This window comes from Pristiophorus japonicus, chromosome 8 (genome assembly GCF_044704955.1).
Source record: "Pristiophorus japonicus isolate sPriJap1 chromosome 8, sPriJap1.hap1, whole genome shotgun sequence".
Lineage (NCBI taxonomy): Eukaryota > Metazoa > Chordata > Chondrichthyes > Pristiophoridae > Pristiophorus > Pristiophorus japonicus.
Window position 1 is genome coordinate 206,128,681 of NC_091984.1, and position 26,368 is coordinate 206,155,048.

Here is a 26,368-nt window from a genome sequence, read left to right on the forward strand (position 1 = left end):
AGGATGAGGTCTGGGTTGTGCAGAGGCTCCTTTGCTGCTAAGGCTGCTTCTTCTGTTTCTTTTAAAATCTCCACGCAGTCATGCTCTTCACATTCTCCCCCCTCTTGCTCCCTCGATTCTGACATCGGGAGCATAGTTGCGGGATTAACCGGGCTGGCCCGGACGATATGGAGATTAGGAGCTTCCAAAACTGCTGTCCAGCGGGTCCATCTCGCTGCCGTCACCTGAGACATTCTATTCATAGACAGCAAAGCATGTACGGTGTGGGGACACTTGACAATCAGCTTTTGGTCGAGGACTAGACCCGCAGTGATCATTACTGTTCGATATGTAGCTTCCATGGCCCTTAGGCAACTTCCCCATCCGAGGGCTACCGCATCCAGTTTTGCCGAATAATAGCCAATAGGTCTTTGTCGATCCCCATGTTCTTGTGTCACTATAGCTGTCATGTATCCTTCTTTCTCATGAACAAACAGGGTAAATAGCTTACCACTGTCGGGGATTCCCAGAGCCGGTGCCGAACACAAAGCCTTTTTCAAACTCAGGAAGGCCTCTTGCTGTTCCTTAGTGAGGGTGATGGCTTCTTTAGAGGCACATTTCCCCTTTAAAATATCATTCAATGTCTGAGCAAGCTGTGTGAAGGAGTCAATCCAATTTCTGTTAAAGTTACACAATCCCAAAAAAGACCTTAGTTCCTGAATAGTGGTGGTTTTTTTTAGCAGCCGAATGGCTGCAGTTCTATCCTGGGCAAGTTCTCTCTTTCCTTGTGAAATCTTTTGTCCCAGGTATACAACCTCTTCTTGGGATATTTGTGCTTTGTCGATGCTGGCTTTATGTCCTTTCAGCCAAAGGTGGTCCAGCAAAGCTTGTAAATTTTGTTCATGCTGTTCTTCCGTGTTTGAAGCTAGCAGGATATCTGTGGATGACAGGGGAGGTAATTCTCGCAAATGGCTTTGTAAAGCCATGTGGAATACCGTAGGGCTGTTGTGGAAACCCTGCGGTAACCGGGTCCAAGTATACTGTTGTCCTTGGACCGTGAAAGTAAACCACTGTCGAACCTCCGGTGCCAGAGGCACCGACCAAAATCCGTTGGCCATATCTATAACCGAGAAATATTTATGTTCCGGTTTGAGGGCATTAAAAATGGTGGAGGGATCTGCGACCAAAGGAGCTTTTTGATCAATACACTGGTTAGCTTTCCTATAATCGACAGTCAAACGCCAAGTCTCATTAGATTTCTGTACCGGCCACACAGGGCTATTGGAGGAGCTGTGCGTTTTAATAAGCACCCCTTGTTTCTCCAATTGCTGAATAACCGGTAAGATTCCCGTGATGGCAGTTGGACTGATGGGATACTGTTTAGTGCATGGAGGCTTGGTCCCGGTAAATGAAGCAGGCTCCATCTGGAGTAGGCCACAATCGTTCTTACCTTTAGCCCATATCGGGTGTTCCTTCAATTCTTCTTTCTTCAAAGTTCTAATTGACCATGTCACCCGACCATTCTCGAAATGCAACGATGAATCTACTTGGATTAGAACGTCCATTCCCAAAAGGGATTGATCTACTGGGCCTATCCAGACCGGCGTGGTTAGTTCATGTGGACCCAGCCCTATAAGTACCGGCGTTATCCTTTTAATTTCCATTTTATGGCCCTCAACTCCATAGGCTGTACCATCCAACGGCAAAAAGTCTCCATATTGTTAGAAACATAGAAACATAGAAAATAGGTGCAAGAGTAGGCCATTCGGCCCTTCTAGCCTGCACCGCCATTCAATGAGTTCATGGCTGAACATGCAACTTCAGTACCCCATTCCTGCTTTCTCACCATACCCCTTGATTCCCCTAGTAGTAAGGACTTCATCTATAGAAACATTGGGGTAAACATGTTAATTCCGCCCCTGTGTCTAAAAGACAGTCCACATCCTTATCGCCCACCCTCACAGTTATATATAGCCCATCTCCCCTTTGTTGTATTAGTGCAAGGAGGTGGACCAGGGTGGGCTCTAATCGTTTTTTGCTATCCTAAGTAACCCCTTCTGTTGTTGTATTGTCAGTCGCTTAAATGCTTCTATGAGGCAAGCCTCGTTTGTTGGCTGAATTGTATCCCTGGCTGCGTCCTCTTCCCCGGCCACGATCTTGCTGTTTTGCCCTGCACGTGACCAGTGACCTTCTTTCCCACAATAATGACATTTTCCGGGTAATTTTCCTAATAACTGTTTATCGGAATCCTGGGATTTCCATCCCATAGCCTGTACAGCTCGGACTTTAGCTCCCATATCCCGATCTAATTGGTTACATCGATCCACCAATGCTGCAAAGGTAGTTCCTCTACCTTCCCAGTCCGGTAACACTACCTTAAGCATTTTGGACAGTTCTGGCTTTAGACCTGCCACGAAAGCTGCTTTCAGGGGTCCAAACACTTGTTCATCCATTTCCTCATCCGTATTATTCATACCCGAATGTTCTAGCCACATGCATCTAAACCGCTCGAGATACTTTAGGATCTCCTCTGTTCCTTTCTGTTGGCAGGCTGCAATTTTCCCCAGTCTGTCTTAGCTGGACTGAAGGCTTGCAGCCAGTGTTTAATCGCCTCCCACCCTGCGTCTAATTCTTGCTCATCCTGTCCCAAAGCTTCTTCTACCTTGTCGTGCAATTTTCTTCCCTGTGTTTTTGGCACTATTATGGTCAAAATTTGCACTCCGTCCCAGGGATGAAGTTGATGTATATTTCTTAAGCGGTCCAATTGGTCCCATGTTTTTACTCCCCCTTTCTTTGGATTGGGCAATTCCTTGGACCATTTATCAATTTTCTCTGGGTCTGCCGGATCATGAACTAAATATTCTGCATACACCCTTTTCTTTGTTTTTTTGGTTCCGCCCTCATCCGCAGTCTCTTCTGATTTGACTACAACTCGTCTTTTTTTAAACGGGGCAAAGCGCACCCCTAATTCTTCATCCTCCGACCCTGTATTGTCAGAGGATTCAGAATCCGTATCTATTCCTTGGTCGTGTCTTCGGGTTTGCGCTTTTAATTTATCCAAACATGGGTACCCTGGGAATTGACCGATACATTTTCCTTTTCCTATTACTATCACTTGACCTAATGATTTTTTCCATTCTTTAATTTCACCTTTAAGATCTTTAACTTCCGCTTTCGACTTTTCAAGTTCAAATCTTTCTGTCGCAGCTGTGCACAAACAGCTTGCAATTGGTCCTTTGTACTGGTCAGTTCTTGATCATGTTGGGAACGCATTATAATTTCATTCTGCTTTCGGATCTGTCCCATAATGGCTAGGGACCATCTAGTTCGCTCTTTATTTTTCATACGGGTCGTTTTTCCCCAGACCCTTTTAATCTCGTCCAAGGACCATTGTCCTTTGGAGGTTCCGTACTTTTGTTCAATTTTAATACAGGTTTTAGATAAGTCGAATTGTTGCTCTATGTATTCTTTCAACTGTTGGAGGATTTAATCTATCGAAACCTTAGGTGGTGCCTGCCCACCTTTTACAGTTGTAGGCAATCCTTTGCTCTTATCTCCTGCTGCCATAATACTGATTTCTTTACTGGAGTCTCGAGTCATAGGCTTTCCAGCAGATCAATGGGCCAGTGATTAATTAACTAACACACCGCCGAAGTTAGACGTCTATGGGACCTCGAGCCGACTACCAACCGGAGGGTTCGCAAACCGGAGGCTTTCGGAATCGTGTCGAAGGAGAGGCGAATTTAGACTTTTGACCGAGGACTTTTATAAAGAGGAGTCCTTACCTCAGTATCTAGGTCCGATGTCCAAAATTCAGTTTCTTTCCTCAGCGATCCCATTCGTGACGCCAAAATTGTTAGATCTCTTAATTCCCAATGAAATACGAACTCCGGCTGTAGTTTTAATGTAACTTTATTTTGGCAGCAGCAACAAGCTTCTGGTTTTAAGCCAGGCCTTTGTCCTTCTGAGACCACATGGCCAAAATGGCTGTACTTATACCTGGTTCAATTTACAGAAAAGAACTCTCCTTCTTTGACCTTATTGGCTCATTTGATAGTCTGTTAACCTTTTAATTGGCTTGCTACCCAAAGTCCTAAAATGTCAAGTTGATTGATGACTTAATGCAATGTGGTCTGTGTTTTCTCAAAAACTGCAGCCAGGCTGCAGAGCTTGAATTCTCTATCACACATCTTCCCCACTCCACACACCGGGACTGACCTATCAAGAAAGACTGGATCAACTGGGCTTGTATTCACTGGAGTTCAGAAGAATGAGAGGGGACCTCATAGAAACATTTAAAATTCTGACGGGATTAGACAGGTTAGATGCAGGAAGAATGTTCCCAATGTTGGGGAAGTCCAGAACCAGAGGTCACAGTCTAAGGATAAGGGGTAAGCCATTTAGGACCGAGATGCGGAGGAACTTCTTCACCCAGAGAGTGGTGAACCTGTGGAATTCTCTACCACAGAAAGTTGTTGAGGCCAATTCACTAAATATATTCAAAAAGGAGTTAGATGAGGTCCTTACTACTAGGGGGATCAAGGGGTATGGTGAGAAAGCAGGAATGGGGTACTGAAGTTGAATGTTCAGCCATGAACTCATTGAATGGCGGTGCAGGCTAGAAGGGCCGAATGGCCTACTCCTGCACCTATTTTCTATGTTTCTATGTTTCTATAAGAACATAAGAAATAGGAATAGGAACAGGAATAGGCCATATGGCCCCTTGAGCCTGCTCCATCATTCAATAAGATCGTTGCTGATCTGATCATGGATTCAGCTCCACTTCCCCGTCCGCTCCCATAATCCCTTATCTCCTTATCATTTAAGAAACTATCTATTTCTGTCTTAAATTTATTCAATGTCCCAGCTGCCACAGCTCTCTGAGGCATCGAATTCCACAAATTCACAACCTTCTGAGAGAAGAAATTTCTCCTCATCTCTGTTTTAAATGGGCGGCCTCTTATTCTAAGATCATGCCCTCTAGTTCTAGTCTCCCCCATCAGCGGAAACATCCTCTCTGCATCCACCTTGTCAAGCCCCCTCACAATCTTATACGTTTCGATAAGATCATACCTCATTCTTCTGAATTCCAATGAGTAGGCCCAACCTACTCAACCTTTCCTCATAAGTCAACCCCTTATCCCCGGAATCAACCTAGTGAACCTTCTCTGAAATGCCTCCAAAGCAAGTATATCCTTTCGTAAATATGAAAACCAAAACTGCACGCAGTATTCCAGGTGTGGCCTCACCAATACATTATATAGCTGTAGCAAGACTTCCCTGCTCTTATACTCCATCCCCTTTGCAATAATGGCCAAGATACCATTGGTCTTCCTGATCATTTGCTGTACTTGCATACTATCCTTTTGTGTTTCTGTCATAAGCCTCCCTTTTTTTTCCTTTATCCTACCCTGTATGTCCTTTGACATCCAGGGGGCTCTAGATTTGTTAGTCCCACCCTTTTTCTTTAAGGGAACATACTTGCTCTGAACCCTCAGGATCTCCTCCTTGAATGCCTCCTCTGACACTGATTTAGCTTCAAGTAGCTGATTCCCGTTCACTTTGGCTAAATTCCATCTCAGCTTCGCAAAATTGGCTTTGCCCCAATTGAGAACTTTTATTCCTGGTATATCTTTGTCTTTTTCCATAACTATCCTAAATCTTACTGAATTATGATCACTAGCACCAAAATGTGCTCCCACTGATACTCCTTCCACTTGTCCACTTTCATTCCCTAAAACTATGTCCAGAACCGCCCCCCTCCCTTGTTGGACTTGTTGCATACTGGCTAAAAAGTTCTCCTGGATGCATTTTAGGAATTCCGCACCCTCTATACCTTTCACACTAATTTTATCCCAGTTAATATTAGGGTAGTTGAAATCCCCAACTATTACTACCCTATAGTTTTTGCACTTCAGAAATTTGCCTACGTATTTGCTGTACTATCTCTCTCTGACTGGGGGTCTGTAGTACATTCCCAGCAATGTGATCACCCCTTTTTTGTTTATCAATTCAACCCATATATCCCATACTCATTTGATGATCCCTCTCAAATATCATCCCTCCTCACAGCTGTAATTGTTTCTTTAATCAATACTGCGACCCCTCCTCCTTTTTTACCCCAATCTCTATCCTATCTGAAAACCCTGTAACTAGGAATGTTGAGCTGCCATACCTGCCCTTCTTTCAGCCATGTCTCATTAATAGCTATATCATACTCCCAAGTTTCTATCTGTGCTCTCAGCTCATCTGCCTTCATCCCTATACTCCTTGCATTGAAGTATATACCATTTAGCACTGCCAAACTCCCTTGCTGTCCATTTTCTAGCTCTTGTTTACTCTGTCTTCCAAATTCACTTTCTACTTTCCAATTTCAGCTTTGCTTCTCTCTCTCCTGAATCTATTCTCCACTTCCCATCCCCCTGCCAAGCTAGTTTAAACCCTCCCCAACAGCACTAGCAACCACCCCTCCCCCCGCCCCCCCAGCGAGGAAGGATATTGGTCCCGGCTCTGTTGAGATGCAACCCGTCTGGCTTGTATAGGTCCCACCTCTGCCAGAAACCGTCCCAATGCCTCAGGAATCTAAAGCACCATCCTGCACTATCTCTGCAGCCATGCATTCATCTGCTCTATCCTTCTATTTCTGTATACTCACTAGCACGTGGCACCAGGAGTAATCCGGAGATTACTACCTTTTTGAGATCCTGCTTTTTAATCTCTTTCCTAGCTCCCTAAAATCTTCCTACAGGACTTCATTCCTCTTTCTACCTATGTCATTGGTACAGATATGGCCCACGACCTCTGGCTATTCACCCTCTCCTCCCACAATGCCCTGTAGCTGCTTGGTGACATCCTTGACCCTGGCACTAGGGAGGCAACATACCATCCTGTAGTCACGTCTGCGGCTGCAGAAACGCCTGTCTGCTTCCCGAAATATCGAATCCCCTACCACTATTGCTCTTCCATTTTTCTTCCTCCCCCTGTGCAGCTGAGCCACCCATGCTGCCATGGACGTGGCTCTGCCTGCAGTCCCCAAAAGAACTGTCGTGTATGGAGAAAGAGTCAGACTGAATACTGTGAGCTCAAAGTAAAGTGTGACCGTAGTCTTTTATTGCAGGTCTCCAGAGTGCCTCTCCAACCTGTGAAGCCTTCTTAAATACCTGTGCTCCCAAGTGATTGTGGGATCCCTTGGGACTCCAGGGGATGAGCCCTCTGGTGCCTGTACAGAGTAAATACAAGTCCATATAGAAAACAACACTTCCCCCACCCCCACCCCAAAGTCAATAGTGTAACTATTTACAATGTGAGTCGATCTGGGGCCCTCCTTGCCCTGGTTGATTGTCTCGGTGTGAAAGCTGGTGTTGTTGAATCATTTGTTGGGCCCTCGCAGGGCTGCTGTGCAGCTGGCCTTCCTGGGCTGCCTGGTGTGTTGGGCCCTGCAGGGCTACAGTAGATGATGGGTTCTGCTTCGTGGTCAACCATGGTCAACCGTGGTGCCGGTTGCCACTGGTGTGTATGTTGGGGGATCAAAGAAGGTAGGGTCCAAGGTGGGTTGCTCAGGATAGTCCGTGAATCTGAGTTTGATTTGGTCCCAGTGTTTCCGGTGAATGAGTCCATTTGAAAGTTTGACTCGAAACACCCTGCTCCCCTCCTTGGCCACGACAGTGCCGGAAAGCCACTTGGGATCTTGTCCTTAATTTAATACAAGTACAGGATCATTGATTTCAATCTCGTGTGACACATTTGCGCTATCATGGTATGCACTTCGTTGAAGCTGCCTGCTCTCTACTGTTCATGTAAATCAGGGTGAACTAATGAGAGCCTTGTCTTAAGTGCTCTTTTCATGAGCAGTTCAGCAGGTGGGATCCCAGTGAGTGAGTGAGGTCTCGTGCAGTAGCTAAGCAGGACTCTGGATAGGTGAGTCTGCAATGAGTCTTCAGTTACCCTCTTCAAGCCTTGCTTGATGGTTTGCACTGCTCTCTCTGCCTGACCATTGGACGCTGGTTTAAACGGGGCAGATGTGACATGTTTGATCCCGTTACGGGTCATGAATTCTTTGAACTCAGCACTGACATGGCCCGATGTCGCTCACTAGGACATCGGCTAAGCCATGTGTGGCAAACATGGCCCGCAGGCTTTCATTAATGGCAGCGGACGTGCTAGCCGACATTATCTCACATTCAATCCACTTGGAGTACGCGTCTACAACCTCAAGGAACATTTTACCCAAGAACGGGCCTGCATAGTCGACGTGTACCCTAGACCACGGTTTGGAGGGCCAAGACCATAAACATAGCGGCGCCTCCCTGGGTACATTGCTTAACTGCGAGCATGTATTACATCCGTGAACGCAGGACTCTTAAGTCTGCATCGATACCGGACCACCACACGTGGAATCTGGCTATCGTTTTCATCATTACAATGCCTGGGTGGGTACTGTGGAGATCATTGATGAAGGTGTCTCTGCCCTTCTTGGGGACCACTACTCGATTGCCCCACAGAAGGCAGTCTGCCTGTATAGACATTTCATCTTTGCACCGCTGGAACGGTTTTATCTCTTCCTGCATTTCCACTGGGACACTGGACCAGCTCCTGTGAAGCACACAGCTTTTGATTAGAGATAATAAGGGGTCCTGGCTTGTCCAGGTTTTGATCTGCCGGGCAGTGACTGGTGATTGCTCACTTTCAAATGCTTCCATAACCATGGCTAGATCTGCAGGCTGCGTCATTTCCATCCCCGTGGTGGGCAATGGCAGCCTACTGAGAGCATCGGCGCAGTTTTCTGTGCCTGTCCTGTGGCGGATAGCGTAGTTGTATGCGGACAACGTGAGCGCCCATCTCTGGATGTGGGCCGATCGTTGATATTTATCCCTTTTCCCTCGGAAAACAGGGATATAAGTGGCTTCTGGTCAGTTTCCAATTCGAATTTTAGGCCAAACAGGTATTGATGCATTATCTTTACCCCATAGACACACGCTAACGCTTCTTTTTCAATCATGCTGTAGGCTCTCTCAGCCTTAGACAGACTCCTGGATGCATAAGCAACCAGTTGCAGTTTCCCAAAATCATTAGCTTGTTGCAATACACACCCGACGCCATATGACAACGCATCACATGCTAGTACCAAAAGCTTACATGGATCATACAACACAAGCAATTTGTTTGAGCATAACAATTTTCTCGCTTTTACAAAGGCATTTTCTTGGCTTTTGCCCCAAACCCATTCATCCCCTTTTCATAGTAAGACATGTAGTAGTTCTAACAGTGTGCTGAGATCCGGTAAGAAGTTACCAAAGTGGTTCAAGAGTCCCAGAAACGACCGCAGCTCCGTCATGTTCTGTGTCCTCGGTGCGTTCTCAATTGCCTCCATCTTCGCGTTGGGGGGCCTGATGCCGTCCGCCGCAATCCTCCTTCCCAAGAACTCCACTTCAGGCACCAGGAAAACACACTTCGAGCGTTTTAACCTGAGCCCCACGCGGTTGAGTCGACGAAGAACCTCCTCCAGGTTCTGCAGATGCTCGACTGTGTTCCGACCCGTGACCAAGATGTCATCCTGGAAGACCACGGTGTGCGGGACCGACTTCAGTAAACTTTCCATGTTTCTCTGGAATATCGCCGCCGCTGATCAGATTCCAAATGGGCATCTGTTATAAACAAAGAGACCTTTGTGCATGTTGGTGCAGGTGAGGGCCTTCGATGATTCCTCCAGGTCCTGCATCATGTAGGCTGAAGTCAGATCCAGCTTCGTGAATGTCTTTCCTACTGCCAGCGTTGCAAAGAGGTCGTCGGCTTTTGGTAGTGGGTATTGGTCCTGCAGGGAGAACCGATTGATGGTTACTTTGTAATCATCACAGATTCTGACGGTGCCGTCTCCCTTGAGGAATGGGACAATAGGACTGGCCCACTCGCTGAACTCAATCGTTGAAATGATGCCCTCTCGTTGCAGCCGGTCTAACTCGATCGCTACCCTTTCTCTCATCATGTACGGTACTACTCTCGTCTTGTGATGGATGGGTCGTGCCCCCGGAATTAGGTGGATCTGCACTTTTGCTCCTTGGAATTTCCCAATGCCTGGTTCGAACAGCGAAGGAAATTTGTTTAAGACCTGGGCACACGAAGTGTCGACAGCGGGTGATAGCGTCCCAGTTCCAGCGTATCTTTCCCAGCCAGCTCCTACCAAGCAGCGTGGGACCATTGCCTGGTACCATCCAGAAGGGTAACTTATGCACCGCTCCATCGTAGGAGACATTTACAGTAGCACTGCCGATTACAGGAATCAGTTCTTTCGTTTAAGTTCTTAGTTTCATGTGAACTGGAGTTAAGACTGGCCTTGAGGCCTTGTTGCACCATAATCTTTCGAAAGTCTTTTTGCCCATGATGGACTGGCTCATGCCTGTGTCCAGCTCCATTGAAACTGGGAGTCCATTTAGTTCAACATTCAGCATTATCGGGGAACAATTCGTAGTGAATGTGTGCACCCCATGTACCTCTGCCTCCTCGGTCTGAGGCTCTGGTTCATTGTGATCCACCATGGATCTGTCCTCCTTTGCAACATAGTGGTTTGCAGGTTTAACAGGCTTTGCAGCTTGCCTGCACACTCGTTGGAGGTGTCCCATTGTTCCACAGCCCTTGGAAACGTACTCTTTGAATTGGCATGAATGGAAACGATGATCACCCCTGCAGCACCAACAAGGTGTTAATGGCCTTACATTCATCACCCTTGATGGTGGACTCTGAGTCATCTGCGGACGTGCAGCTGCAGGTACGAGTGACCTGCCTTGTACGTTACGATTCGAAAACAATATCACTTTGCTCACAGTACTTGTAGCAGCACTTGTGTGCTGAGAGATTTGCTTCATATTGTCACTGGTGGCAATGAACGCCTGGGCTATCGCTATGGCCTTACTCAAGGTTGGGGTCTCCACAGTCAAAAGTTTGCAAAGTATGGTTTCGTGGCCAATGCCAAGTACGAAAAAGTCTCTGAGCATGTGCTCCAAATGTCCTTCAAATTCGCAATGTCCTGCAAGACGTCTTAGCTAGGCGACGTAACTCTCCACTTCCTGGCCTTCAGACCTTTTGTAGGTGTAGAACCGGTACCTCGCCATCAGAACGCTTTCCTTCGGGTTCAAATGCTCTCGGACCAGTGTGCACAAATCATTGTACGATTTCTCCGTGCGTTTCGCTGGAGAGAGCAGATTCTTCATGAGGCCATACGTTGGTGCCCCACAGACGGTGAGGAGGATCGCCCTTCGTTTGGCAGCGCTCTCTTCCCCATCTAGCTCGTTGGCCACGAAGTATACCCCTCTGCCCTTAGTTAAAGACTAAAATTGTTTGAACTAGTGCTCTCCACTCTCTGTCCTGCCATTGTTTGAACTGGAGTTTTCTCTTGCTGTCTATGAAATGGTGACTCAACTAAGGTTGGAATTATTTCGTAGTGGTTCCAGTGTGAGACCCACATCCTATGGTGTTTTCCTAATCTGGATATTTGATGTATTTCCCACAATTTTATATTTATTTTGTTATTCTCCCAGCATCTTTCAGACCATTCATCATCTCCCAGTTCAGAAGGTGGGAAGGCAACTTATTCTTGGGCCTTTGCCTATGTTACTCTCAGTCTGAATGCAAGGGGATTGAAATCCCTCTGTGCACTAAATTCTTGATTGGAATTTTTAAATTGTAACCCATTTATTTTAAATAATATTTTAATAACAGTTTCAACCCCCAAGCAAGCTGTTCTGTGTTATGGCTGCTGTTCTGTTCTCTTTTTTTTTACTGGAAAATGAAATTGCCTCCACTTGTCTTTTTGCTGAGATTTAAAATTTGTAAAGTATCTCCCCATAACATTTAGCTGTCATTTGGAGAGAAGTAAAGCACAAAACAATCAAGTACTTTTATACATTAAAGGTAATCTGAGCCATTTGCTTGAATTAGAGACCTATCAGCAATCAACAACAACAACTTGCATTTATTTAGCGCCTTTAATATAGTAAAACATCCCAAGGCGCATTATCAAACAGAATTTGACACCGAGTCATAAAGACATATTAGGACAAGTGACCAAAAGCTTGGTCATAGAGGTAGGTTTTAATGAGCAGCTCAAAGGAGGAGCGAGAGAGGCAGAAAGGTTTAGGGAGAGAATTCTAGAGCCTAGGGCCTAGGCAGCTGAAGGCTGGAGTGAAGAAAAAGAGGCCAGAATTGGAGGAGTGTAGAGATCTCGGAGGGTTGTAGGGCTGGAGAAGGTTACAGAGATATGGAGAGGTGAGGCAAAGGAGGAATTTGAAAACAAGGATGAGAATTTTAAAATCACTATATAAAATGTTTTATTAAAGAATAGGTTTGTGTCCAGATGCGTGAAACATTTGAATTTCTAACGGGCAGGAAATTCTCTTTCATACATTCAACCATCAGCTTTACTATAACCAATCTAAAAATGTAGAAATGAAATGCCTTCCACCCCTTATATGAAATAATTTGAACCAATTTTTATAAGTTTATAATGGCTAAGTACATGCAGTGTCTGTATTTGTGGGAGCCTATTACTCTGAGCCACTCGACTCACAGCTCCCAATCCTGTTCTGTGAGCCTTGCTTGTATCATTGTAAGCCATCAATTATTTTTAAATCCATTATAAATAAAAGTAACTTGTAAGGTCTGTCTGTGAAATTGTATATTTCGGCACCTGTTCCAGAGATCTAAATGGAGACAGGTAACTTGTACAAGTGAGAATATATGACAGTAGACATCCACACAAGACCAGTCTCTGGCTGCAGTGCCCCCCTTTCCTCCCCAGGTCAGATCACTGGCGGCCTTCCTTTCTAGTTCCTTTGATTCATTTGTTACAATAACAAATCTTTTATTCAAAACATATTCTGAATGTTAAAGTTCTTGCCTCTTGTGTAAGTTTATTTTCTCTTGATTCCATGTTATGTTTTGCTACTGATCTTTTTCACATCTGGTGAGTTTGATAATCTGTTTACAGGTTTGTTAGACTTGGCGTTCTGAAAGAATAGCACAAATTGACTCACTGTCCCACTTAATTGGTCTAGTATTTTCCTTCCATGCCTCAGCAGAAGCATCCCGCTAATCATTATGCTCAGGTACTTAACAAAGAATTGTGGAAGAGTGCCTGTGTCCTATAACATCATGGTACAGGTGCAACGTCCAGAATCCCGAATTCCAAAAACCGTAATTGCCCAAAAACTGGACAGTTCGGCGAGGATCGGCGGGTGGCGAGGTCCGAAATCTGGCAAAACCCGAAATCCTGCATAGATTGTGTCCCGAGGATTCCGGATTTCAGACTATTGATTTTTCTTGTCTGAAATCCGGAACAAAACAAAAACCGGTACGGACTCAGTCCCGAGGATTCTGGATTTCAGACGTCGTACCTGTACAACTATTCTTGTACTGAAATGGAGTGCCACTGAGACTGGCAAATACATTTGTCTTTGTTTTAAAAATATTTTTTTAAGCTGAGTAAGAGAAATGTACGTTATCAGAATACCTATGTAGATATTAATAGGTAGAGGTTTTAGTTTGGAATTGTATATGCTTAGGGAAAACCTTAATGTGTTAAAATACTTAAATGGAATAAGTAAGGCATAGTAATTTATTTGCTTTGGATTTGCAGGATATAAATGCAATGGAGGAAGAGAAGGATCAACTCATTAAGCGAGTGGAACGCCTAAAGAAAAGGGTATGATCTAGTGATCTTGTGAGGATACTGTTTCTTTGGCCGTACTTTGCATGTCACATGGTAAAATACAGATTTGGACTGAAGGAGCATGTTGCTTTCTTAAGGAAGGGATTGAATAACCCATTGGAGTAAACGGAGATATGCTGGGAGTGTTGCCAAACTCTACAAGGAGTTGTACACTTAATGCATACATGTTGGTTTAATTGGTGTGAATTCCATGCTGTCATCTGTAGTTAATTATTGATAGTAAAAGAAAATCATCTGTGAAATATGAGCGTGGCCATATTTTCTTAAGACGCTGATAGTAAAAAGCAATGTTTACATGTGTTCACTAGGTGGACACTGTATCAAATCACCAGCGGATGTTGGAGATGGCAAGACAGCTTCGTGTGGAGAAGGAGAGGGAAGAATCTTTAATACAGCAAAAGCAGGAACAGAAAAATCAGGTAATTTATAATGCATATATTGTACAAGCTGCATGAGGAAATGTATACTTGTTATATGAAGCTATTCCAGACCATCTACTTTAATTTATGTAGCATCTTTAGATCATGAAATGTCCTACTGCAATCACCAGAGAAAAATACAAGTGCTGAGCAGCAGCAGTAGACAGGAGTAGAGAGGTGACTGAAGTCATGGTTGAAGATGTTTTGAGCTTTTTGAAAGTGGGGAGAAAGGTCATAAGGTTAATGTGTGTAAGTGGAATTTAAGTACTTGTACAAGATTAAATCAGCTGCAGGCTGACACAAAAGATGAGAATGGATGAATGAGGGTTGTACAGGATGCCATAGTTAAAAGAGTGGAAGGTACATGTCAGCATGTGGTGCTTTATGAGCTTGCAGAAGTAAGAAGGAGTGAGGCTATGGAGGAATTTGTAAATGAGGATTTTGAATTTAATGGATTGGAGGATGGTGAGCAAATGAAGATTTTATATCTATATTGTGGGAAATTTGGTAAGAGGTATATAATTGAGGAGGAGACATTTAATGTTTGCTATAGATGTAAACTAGCAATTCTTTAACCTGTAATATCTATTTGAGATCCTAGACAAATGATTGCTGCCTCTTCCAGCAGTAATAGATTGTTCAGCTATTCTCCTGTGGCGATCATAGAGCCTGGCTAGTTGACAGCATACATGCATTGAGTGGTAGGACTTGGAACTATACTGAGTTTTTGATCCTGCCTGTATCATCTTCAGGCACTTCCCTGTATGGAACAGGAGACAATCAGTGCAAAATCTTAAACACCAGGGGCTAGAAATTTGCCAACTTTGCAACTGTTTCTTTGGTGCTATTTCACCATAATTGGGGCAAACCCGGTCGGCGGGAATTTCGGAGATGTTTTGCGGCGGCGGTTTTCAAATACCGCTGGAGAGAGGAGCGCCGCCGTGCAAGACTCGAAATAGCGTTGGCTCTCTGCGCAGCTGTATTTCACGTGAAAAATACCGACATGTAAAAAGCTGTGTTGCAGCCCTTGGAGCAGCGGTAAGTATGAAGACCTGCAAAAAAGGTAAGTTAAAATTTTAATTTTTTTAAATTCATTTTCAGCGATTCGATAGCTAAATATCTTGTAAATGTTTTGTGAATTTTTTTTTCCAATTTTTAGGTGTTTTTCCGCCCTCCCAAAGCCGAACTCGCACGTTATCGGCCTCGGACTAAAGTTGGCGAGAATCGCGGTTTGCGCCGTGAATCCTTGTGCAACACCGATTTTTACCACTGCGCAAATAAAAGCTTGAATTTCCGGCCTGATAGCGATAGCGAAGCGATAACGGTAATTTTGGCAAAAAAATGCAGTTTAACTGAGAACCGAATTTCTAGCTCCAGGTGTCTGATGCAGGCTTTGATTGGTGGAAGTATATTGCTTATTTGTCTTCTGGCTACAGTGAGTAAATGGCCTGAAGACATCAGGAAAGTAATTTAAAAAAGAGTGGTTTGTAACTTCACAAAAATATACCAACCAAGGTGTGAATGTCATCAGCTATACGTTGTGTTTATTATAATTTGCTCTTAATTTTCATTTCAAAGACAAAACCCATGAAACATGAAAGACTGTTAAGAATGCGCTAGAAGTCATCAAAGTAAATCCTGTCTGTTTTTGATCCATTTAATAAAGAAGGAATTTTTAGCAATGTTGTGCAGTTTTTATTATATTGGAATTTTACATTATATATTTTCTTCTGCAGTTATTCCATGCAGAGCAAAGGCTGCAGAGGGCACAACAGCAATTGAAGGACCTTCGGCAGGCTTCAGCAGATGCAAAGCCTGAAAGTACGTGCTATTTGAAACTACAAACACAAGAGGCTTAAGAATGGCAAATTAAAATAGTAGAAAAATGCCTTTAGATGCATACTAAAAAAGGCTAGAAATCATGTCATTCACTAAACTATTCTGCATTGCATTAAGATATCAGTGAACTAGTGGCAGCACCTGGGTATCTCCTTCAGACTAATGTTTGAGCTCCTTGTTCTTGGCCTAACTAACTAACTAACAAAAACATACTCTGCCAATAATTTTTCAAAAAGTGTGCCATCGAATAATGTTTCTCGTTATACATACGAACATATGAAAATGTCGTCGGAAAAGACCCACTGATCTGTCTAGTTTGTCCCATATAGTTGTGACGTCTTACGCTTCACGATACAGACACTCCCTACCCACCAGAAGCTATCTCCTGGGAGAGGGGGGAAAAAAGATAAAAATAGAAATATATTTAAATTATATTAAGACCATTATGAAAATGAAACTACAGTACAATTATCCATAGACCATGGAGGAAAACGTTGGTGTCAAAGAAAACTATTCTGTTCTTTGCTGCCCCGCCACAGTACCGAAACGGCTCTCATCAAAGTCACAAATGGCGTACTATGTGACTGTGACAAAGGTAAACTATCCCTCCTCGTCCTTCTTGACATGTCTGCAGCCTTTGACACGGTTGACCACACCATCCTCCTCAAGTCTCACCATTGTCGTCCAGCACGGTGTAACTGCACTTGCCTGGTTCCATTCATATGTATCTAATTGTAGCCAGAGAATCACCTGCAATGGCTTCATTCCTGCTCCTGCACAATTACCTCTGGTGTCCCCCAAGGATCTATCCTTGGTCTCCCTCCTATTTCTCAGCTACATGCTTCCCCTTGGCGACGGCCTTTGGTCAACTGCCTTATGTGGTTCGGTGTCAAATTTTCTTGATAATGCTTCTGTGAAGTGCCTTGGGACATCTTGCTATGTTAAAGGCTCAATTCAAATACAAGTTGTTGGATTTATCATATTATCTCGGAATTCATACTGTGGAATATCAGTAACTATGTTGTTCACCAGAGTTGCCTTCATTCTTAAGATTCTTTCTTCCATTGATTTCTTCTGATTGAAACATGTAGATTGTAGAATGCTTGTTTATTGAATGCTCAGTAATTCAAGAGCAACAAAAATTAGAAGAAACTCTTATTCAAATCCAGAGACAATGATTGCCAACCTCAGGGTAATGGAGTTAATAGAAAACACAGCCAGTAAGCCTTTCTATGTAAAGTATTTTTCAAGTAATGTTCTTTGGCATTAATCTATCTATAAAATTAAATGGATCAAACCACCCCTTAATCACTAAAATTGTAAATTTTTTCAGGTAAAAGTATTACATAGTATGGTGTTAAGGCATATAGACTGCTAAGATCTTTGGTCTCTGCTACTGGGAAGGAATGTGACACTATCACTGGCCTGTGTTTCCAGATGGCTGATAAATTATTTACGGTTCTGACCCTTGATTCATATCCAGTGAGCCCTGCTGAAAAGTACTAGTATGTACATATTATTGAAACAGGGTGTGACTACCTCACCTATTGTCACTATCCAGCTTTTCACATGAAAAACAGCAACTTGGGGAAGGTACTGGAGGGCTGTGCAGTCATAGAATCAAGAATCTGAATTTTGCAGCACAAAAACACGCCATTCAGCCCATAATGCATATTTTTTTCTTCATTTAGTCTAATCTAATTTTCCTCGCTTCCCATACCTCTGTCAGGTCACTTTTTAACCTTCTCGGCTTTAGTCTACTACAGACTTCAGGACAGGTAAAGGAAGATGACAACATTTTATGCAAGCTAAGAAGGGTGGGTACTTCTTAAATTATTATTTGTTCTCCGGATGTGTGTGGTGCTGGCAATCTGTATTTGTTGCCCATCCCTAGTTACCCTGAAGGTCATAGTGGGCCTTCTTGAACTGCTTCAGTCATTATGCTGATGTGCTCCCACAATGTTAGGTAGGGAAGTCCAGAATTTTGTCCCAGCAGCAGTGAAGAATGGCAGTTTATGTCCAAATATGAATGTTTTATGACTTGGAGCTGATGGTATTCCCAGGATCTTGGTGGTAGAGTTTGTTTATGTATGCAACACCTTGTAACCAGCAATCTACCGCCACCAGAGGGCGCATCTGTTGGAGTCCCAAGGGATCCCAGCATCCCTTGGGAGCACTGCATATAAGCAGGCCTCCCATGCTGTGTGAGCACTCGAGTCAGAATAAAGAGACTAAGGTCACACTTACTCAAGTCTACAGTAGTCAGTCACATTGCTTTATTTGAGACATAACAACTGGCGATGAGTAATAGATAATGAACCATCACGCGAAAATGCAGAGAACTGTTGGTATCCTGGAGAAATTCTCAGAAAAGGTGATGATTGGGAAGCCTTCGTGGAGTGACTCGACCAATGAGCCAATGAGCTGGAAGGGAATGAGAACGCTGCCAAACGAAGGGCGATCCTCCTCACTGTCTGCGGGGCAACAACCTATGGCCTCATGAAGAATCTTCTTGCTCCGGTGAAACCAACAACCAAATCGTATGAAGAATAGTGTACGTTGGTCCGGGAGTACCTAAATCCGAAGGAGAGCGTTGTGATGGCAAGGTATCGATTTAATAAATGTCAACGGTCTGAAGGCCAGGAAGTGGCGAGCTAAGTCGCCTTGCAGGACATTGCGAATTCGGTGGATTCCTGGAGCAAATACTAAGAGACTTTTTTGTGCTTGGCATTGGCCATGAGGTTATCCTTCACAAACTATTGACTGTTGAAACACCGAACCTGAGCAAAGCCATAATGATAGCCCACGCATTTATGTCCACCAGCGATAACAAATTTCGCAGCATAAAGATGCATCAGCAAGTACTGTACACAAAAGTAACGTTGTTTTCAGGCAGGAATGCATATGGCAGAATGTATACGCCTGCAGCTGCCGACCTCAGATGACTTGGAGTCCGCCATCAAGTGTGAATGCGAGGCAATGAACATCTTGTTGGCACTGCGGCGGTGATCATTGAGCCCATCAATGCCACTTCAAACACTATACATGAAAAGGCTGTGGAATAATGGGACACCTCCAGCGAATGTGCAGACGAGCTGCAAACCCTGCAAACCACATTGCAGAGGAAGGATGATCCATGGTGGATCAAACTGAACTAGAGACTCGAACCGAGGAGGCAGAAGTGTACGGGGTACACACCTTCACCACAAAATGTCCACCGATCATGTTAAAAGTTGAACTGAACGGAATTCCAGTATCCATGGAATTGGACATGCGTGCGCATCAGTCTAACATGAGCAAAAAGGTCTTCGAGAGGCAGTGGTGCAGCAAGACACAAAGGACCAAGCTGAGCCCTATTCATACCAAGCTGAGAACTTACACTAAAGAGCTGATCCCTGTAATTGGCAGTGCAGCAGTAAAAGTCTCCTATGATGGAGCGGAGCACGAACTACCACTATGGATGTACCAGGAGATGGCCCCATACTGTTCGGCAGTTCCTCTGGAACTGGGACGATATCCGAGCGCTTTAGTCCGTCGACGACGCCTCATGTGCCCAGGTTTTAAGCATGTTTCCGTCGTTGTTTGAGCCAGGCATCGGAAATTTCTCTGGGGCGAAGGTGCAGATCCACTTGGTTCCCGGCACACGACCCATCCACCACAAGGCACATGTGGTGCCATACATGATGCGAGAGAAGGTGGAGATCAAGCTGGACAGGCTGCAACGAGTGGGCCAGTCAGATTGTTCTGGTTCTTAAGGGTGATGGCATGGTCAGAATTTGTGGGGACTAAAGTAACGATTAACCGTTTTTCACTGCACGACCAGTACCCAAGGCAGACGACTTATTTGCGACGCTGACAGGAGGGAAGACGTTCACCAAGTTGGACCTGACCTTGGCCTACATGACACAGTAGCTGGCAGAATCTTTGAAAGGCCTCACTTGCATCAACACGCACAAAGGTTTGTTCATCTACAATAGATGCCCGTTTGTGATTCGATCGGCCGCGGCTATTTTTTAAAGGAACATGGAAAGTCTGCTAAAGTCGGTTCCCCGCGCCGTGGTTTTCCAGGACGACATATTGATCACAAGTCGGGACACCATCGAACACTTTGCAGAACCTGGAAGAGATTCTAAGTCGGCTAGATCGTGTGGGACTCTGGTTGAAACGTTCGAAATGTGTTTTCCTGGTGCCAGAGATCGAGTTCTTAGGGAGAAGAATTGCGGCAGACGGCATCAGACCCACCAACGCCAAGACGGAGGCCATCAAGAACACGCCGAAACCACAGAAAGTGACGGAGCTGCGGTCGTTCGTGGGACTCCTCAATTATTTTGATGATTTCCTACCCGGGTTAAGCACCTTGCTAGAACCTCTACGTGTGTTGTTACGCAAGGGAGATGACTGGGTATGGGGGAAATCACAAAAGGCTGCCTTTGAGAGAGCCAGAAATCTGTTATGTTCCAACAAACTGCTTGTTCTGTATGACCCATGTAAACGTTTAGTGCTAGCTTGCGATGCGTCTTCGTACGGGGTCGGGTGTGTGTTACAACAAGCAAACGAATCGGGAGCATTGCAACCGGTCACTTATGCATCCAGGAGTTTGTCCAAGGCCGAAAGGGCCTACAGCATGAATGAAAAAGAAGCTCTGGCATGTGTTTACAGGGTGAAAAAAATGCACCAGTATCTGTTTGGGCTTAAGTTCAAGTTAGAAACTGACCATAAGTCGCTCATATCACTATTCTCAGAGAGCAAAGGTATTAATACCAATGCCTCTGCTCTCATTCAAAGATGGGTGCTCACACTGTCTGCATATAACTATGTAATTCGCCACAGGCCAGGCACAGAGAACTGCGCTGATGCTCTCAGTCGGCTATCATTGCCCACCACCGGGGTGGAAATGGTACAACCTGCAGACTTGCTCTTGGTGATGGATGCATTGGATCCTTTACTGTCCCTTGTTTAAAAAAAAAACCTGTGTCCTCCATGGGAGCTGGTCCAGCGTCCCAGCGGACATGCATGAAGAGATCAAGCCGTTCCAGCGGCACATAGACGAAATGTCCATACAGGCGGACTGTCTTCTGTGGGGTAATCGCGTGGTTTTGCCTAAGAAAGGCAGGGAAACATTCATACGTGACCTACAGAGAACCCACCCAGGCATAGCAATGATGAAAGCTATAGCCAGATCCCATGATTGGTGGCCTGGCATCGACTCAGATTTGAAGTCTTGCGTGCGTCAATGTAACACTTGCTCTCAACTGAGCAATGCACCCAGGGAGGCACCGCTAAGTTTGTGGTCATGGCCCTCCAAACCGTGGTCTAGGATCCACGTTGACTTCGCTGGCCCGTTTCAAGGCAAAATGTTTTTGGTTGTTGTGTATGCTTATTCAAAATGGATTGCGTGTGTAATAATGTCTGTAAGCACGTCCACTGCCACCATCGAAAGCCTACGAGCCATGTTTGCCACGCACGGCCTGCCTGATGTCCTTGTCCGTGACAATGGGCCGTGGTTCGCCAGCGCGAATTCAAGGAATTCATGACCTGCAGTGGGATCAAGCACATCACATTTGCCCCGTTCAAGCCTGCATCTAACCGCCAGGCAGAACGGGTAGTCCAAACCATCAAGCAAAGCTTGAAACACGTGTTGGAAGGCTCCCTGCAGACCCGCCTGTCCTGAGTCCTGCTCAGCTACTGCACAAGACCCCACTCGCTCATCGGGGTTCCCCCTGCCGAACTGCTCATGAAAAGGGCACTCAAAACAAGGCGCTCTCTAGCCCACCCTGATCTCCATGATCATTTCGAGGGCAGGCAGCATCAACAAAGCATGTACCATGATCGCGCAAATTTGTCATGCGATATTGAAGTCAATAACCCTGTATTTGTACTCAACTATGGACATGGTCCCAAATGGCTTGCTGGCACTGTCGTAGCCAAAGAAGGGAGTAGGGTGTTTGAGGTCAAACTTGCAAATGGACTAACTTGCAGAAAGCATTTGGAACAAAACAAACTGCGATTCACAGACGGCCACGAGCAACCTGAAGAGGGCACCACCAACTTCGACCCTCCGATACACACACAAGTGGCAACCGACATCGCGGTTGACCACGAAGCTGAACTCATCATCCCCAGCAGCCCAGCAAGGCCAGCTGCGCAGCAGCCCAGCGAAGGCCCAACCAACTCACCTGCATCTGTGTTTGTACCGAGATGATCGACTAGGGAGCGGAAAGCCCCAGATCGTCTCACCTTGTAAATAAGTGTACTATTGATTTTGGGGGCGGGGGGGTGGGGGGGGCGGAGGCGGTGGTGATATGTATGCAACACCTTGTAACCAGCATTCTACCGCCATCAGAGGGTGCATCTGTTGGAGTCCCAAGGGATCCCAGCATCCCTTGGGAGCACTGCATATAAGCAGGCCTCCCATGATGTGCGAGCACTCTGGAGTCAGAATAAAGAGACTAAGGTTACACTTACTCAAGTCTACAGTACTCAGTCACATTGCTTTATTTGAGACGTAAGAGTTCACAGGGCTGGAATTAAACTTGGTGAGTTGCTGCACTGCATCCTGTAGATCGTACATACTGCAATCGCAGTGTGCCCGTGGTGGAGATAGTGGATATTGTGTCTGGTGGTAGGGTTGCCGGTCAAGCAAACTGCTCTATCCCGGATGATGTTGAGTGTTGCTGCAGCTGCTACAGATTGCCAGCACCACCTACATCCGGAAAACAAATAATTAAAAAAGTGTCCACCCTTCTTAGCTTGCATAAAATGCTGTCATCTTCTTTTACCTGCCCTGAAGTCTGTAGCAGACTAAAGCCGAGAAGGTTAAGAGGTGACCTGTCAGAGGTATGGGAAGCGAGGAAAATCCAGGTGAGTGGTGAGTAGTCCATGACGCTCCTGACTTCAGCCTTGTAGATGGTAGACTGACTTTAAAGGATCAGTAGGTTCTTCATGAGAGAGTACCCAGCGTCTGCCCTGTTCTTGTAGCCCCGTTGTTGATGAGGCTGGTCTAGTAAAGCTTCTGGTCAGTAGTAATCCCCAAGATGTTGATGGTGAGGTGCAATTGTGGTGCTATGGAAGGTCAGGGAGCAGTAGTTGAGCTTTTTCTTGTTGGAGATAGTCATCGCCTGGCATGTATGTGGCTCAAATGTTAACGCTACTTGTCAGCTGTAGGCTGGCATGGGCTGCTTCATTATTGAAGTAGTTATGAATGGAGAAGAGCACAATTGTCAGCAAAAGCTCCAGAGAATTTTATATTTTGTAATCACTTATAATCAATATTCGCTTCAATCTTGCCTTATGGTTCGAGCTGTTTATCTCCTTGCAGCTAAGCAGAAAAAGGATAGCTGTTTCTTTTCTGTAAATTATGGCCCATGTTCAGCCAGTAGAAGGCACACTTGCTTCATGATGAGATGGAAAATTGTCGTTCTATTTTTTTCAACAAATTGAGATGACCTACCTAGCAGCCTGACTGAGGATTATTGAAATTTTTCCATGTTGGTGACTGGTGGATTTAAGCATACATGAATGCTGGTGCTAAAACTTGCAACTATTGAAGGCTCAAAGTTATCATCCTGAGTAATACAGTATTGAACTTTTAGAAACCAAAAATAAAATTATTCAAAAACAACAATCGGTAACAGTCAGTTGATGTGCGTAGTTTCATTTGAGATTAAAATGTTTAACACTTAATAGTTGAACTGAATATTCATTTCAGGTTTGATGAAGAGGCTGGATGAGGAGATCAAATTCAATACATATATGGTTTCAGACAAGCTTCCCAAGGAATTGGAGAGCAAGAAGAAAACTGTTCATTACCTACAAAAAGTGGTAGCGGAACCTGCTATGGGGCACTCTGACCTCAGTGAGCTTGAAGTGAAGGTGCAGTGATAAGACTATGTTATTGCATCCCTTAGGATGTTGATTACAGTAAATGTAGGTGTGTGCATATATGTGTATTTTTTTTCCTAGCCCTTTCCTCGACGGGATGACAACTATATTGGCCTACCTGCCTCATTTTCTGTATTTATTTCAGATTTCCAGCATCCACAGTATTTTGCTTTTGAATCAATTTAACCTGTTGTTTCCTGCCTGGCATTTCAAAGGAACTGGTCTGAAACCCATCTGGATGGTTAATGTGATCTCGCTGCTGGTCGATCTTCTAGTTTCTGCCCCTCCATTTTTCCAGCCAATATCTGATATTAACACCTCACAGTAGAACATGGGATGTCTTCCATGCACAATGTGAAATGGCACTGACCTTTCTGCTAGTTCCTGCTTTTTAATTGTCCTGCCCAATCTCCAATATTAGCATATCCTTATCGGACAAGCTCTCACAATGTGATTTAACTTCTGACTTGCATCAGCAGTTTTTAGATTTAAACATCATCACTTTGAATGATTCGCAACGCAGGATGATTAATATAGCCCAAAAGGAGATGTCCATCTTACTCCTATGGTTAATATTCTTGTAGTGCTAAGCGTTTTGAGTAACAACAAAGCTTAAAGAAAGTAGAAGGAAAGACAAGTTTATTTGCTTAGTACTTTATAGTGTCATAGTTTCAAAATACGTGCTTTAAAATGTGATTAATCTTTGTACAATGATTTTTCAAACAGCATTATGTATAAATGAGACTTTTAGTTCTATCTAGAACTGCACAGTACTTAAAAAGTTGTAGTGTCACTTTGAAGTCAAAATATATTCAATGCTTTAAATGCTATTATTTAACATGTATGCATTTTTAAAATCCCAATATTCTTAGAAACCGATCATTATTTTGATATCGCTGCGTTTATTTTTTAGATCCAGGAGATCAATACACAAATTAACCAACTAATTGAAAAGAGAATGATGAGAAATGATCCAATGGACGACAAACTATTCCTTTTTCGGCAACAGGTAAGGATAATGTAAACATCAGTATAGAAGCTGAGCTCCAAACCGATTCCTTTTATTTAAAAAAAAAAAGTAGTACATACTTGTGTACGCTAATTTTTTTCCAAGTATGTTTAATGGGGAGTGAATGGGCTTAATGGTTAGAGTCAGTAGATATAGGATTCAAGCCCCGCTCCAGACAGCCCCGGCGAGTGGGGACTGGAGCTCTGGCTCTAAATTCTGGGCTAATATCCAGCAGGGGTACTCGCATCAAATGAGTATGTTGGCACTTCTCATCGATGGGTTATGGGATCCCTAAAACCATACCGCCGCATGGAGCTAAACACTCAATTGACTAGTATAATTTGGTTATGAAAACTGCCAATTATGAAAGCTGTTAGTGGCAATACATCTACTAATCAGGATGTGCCCCCCCCCCCCTCTCCCAAATAGTTTAATGGGATGTACCTCACCTGAAAGCTGTTCCAGTAAGCTGATCCAGGGGCACAATGCCATGGAAAAATTAGATATGGATTTTCCTTGTGATTTCTCACACACCTATTCCCTAATCATAGCCAGTGCATCTTATAGCAGATGCAGAGTAGAAATTAAAACATTAGAAAGCTGGTCCTACATGTGCACCAAAACAGGAAAACATGGCAGATATATTTGTGATCTAAAGTTATTTATTATTTTACTACTTACCAATGGGTTGAAATTTCAGTCCTGTTGAGATTTATAATTTGTATTTCTGTTAGAGCCAATTGCCACTTGATGACATAAATTTGAAAGCATCTTATTAGTTGCGTAATCAATCTAATGGTCCAGTTATACTGGTTTTTGAGTCAATAAGATGGGAGAGGAGGAGGTGTGGAGGAGAGGACAAGTGGAGGAGAAAGGAAGGAAATAAAGACTAAAGAAGAGGAAATGGGGAGTCCCCCCCCCCCTTCGTTTCCTTCTGGAGTTCGAGCCACTTCTGTTAGGCCACACTCAATCCCGGGTGCTTTGAATCGTGATGTAGTTTCAAACACCTTTTTCATGTATTTGTGTTTGTCAAATGATCAATAAATTACTGCTGGAGCTATTCTATGGTAGTAATAGACAGATTTCTGCAGTGCTGAAGAAAATGTGGTAACTTCACCTTCAAATAGTGATCCTTGACATTAAATTTGTATTTAATATCATCACGTTTATAAAGTTTGCTCATTCTTCATGGCAATTTAAAAAATCAGAGTATTTTCTCCTTTTCTACCTTTTCAGTACCATGCCCAAGTTGCTGTTGACAATTGGTGAGGTAGTCCCACCATGTCCTCGGTAACATCTACTAATAAGGAAAGAAAATTAAACAGTAATTTGAAGCTGCAAACTGACGTACATAAAATATTCTGCAAACACTTCGCATCAGTTCCTTCCTTTCTTCCATATAATAAAACATTAATAAATGTCAACGCTATATCAAATAACAGGTAACTTTTTTCCACACACGTCCATTTCTAAATACCTGTATTCCGTTACAGTTTGTAGGTTTGACTATAGTAAGTTTGG

The 26,368-nt window shown here is 44.1% G+C and overlaps 1 protein-coding gene across 2 annotated transcripts in view; it reads left to right on the forward strand.

The window, feature by feature from the left end:
• The window catches only part of ift81 (intraflagellar transport 81 homolog), a 112,252-nt gene that overhangs the window by 15,154 nt on the left and 70,730 nt on the right, over positions 1-26,368 (forward strand). For both annotated transcript variants that reach the window (XM_070886351.1, XM_070886352.1), the window contains exons 6-10: positions 13,607-13,672; positions 14,008-14,118; positions 15,855-15,939; positions 23,666-23,829; positions 24,752-24,847. In XM_070886351.1, the coding sequence (XP_070742452.1) occupies positions 13,607-13,672; positions 14,008-14,118; positions 15,855-15,939; positions 23,666-23,829; positions 24,752-24,847 (522 nt within the window). The remainder of the gene's footprint in view (positions 1-13,606; positions 13,673-14,007; positions 14,119-15,854; positions 15,940-23,665; positions 23,830-24,751; positions 24,848-26,368) is intronic.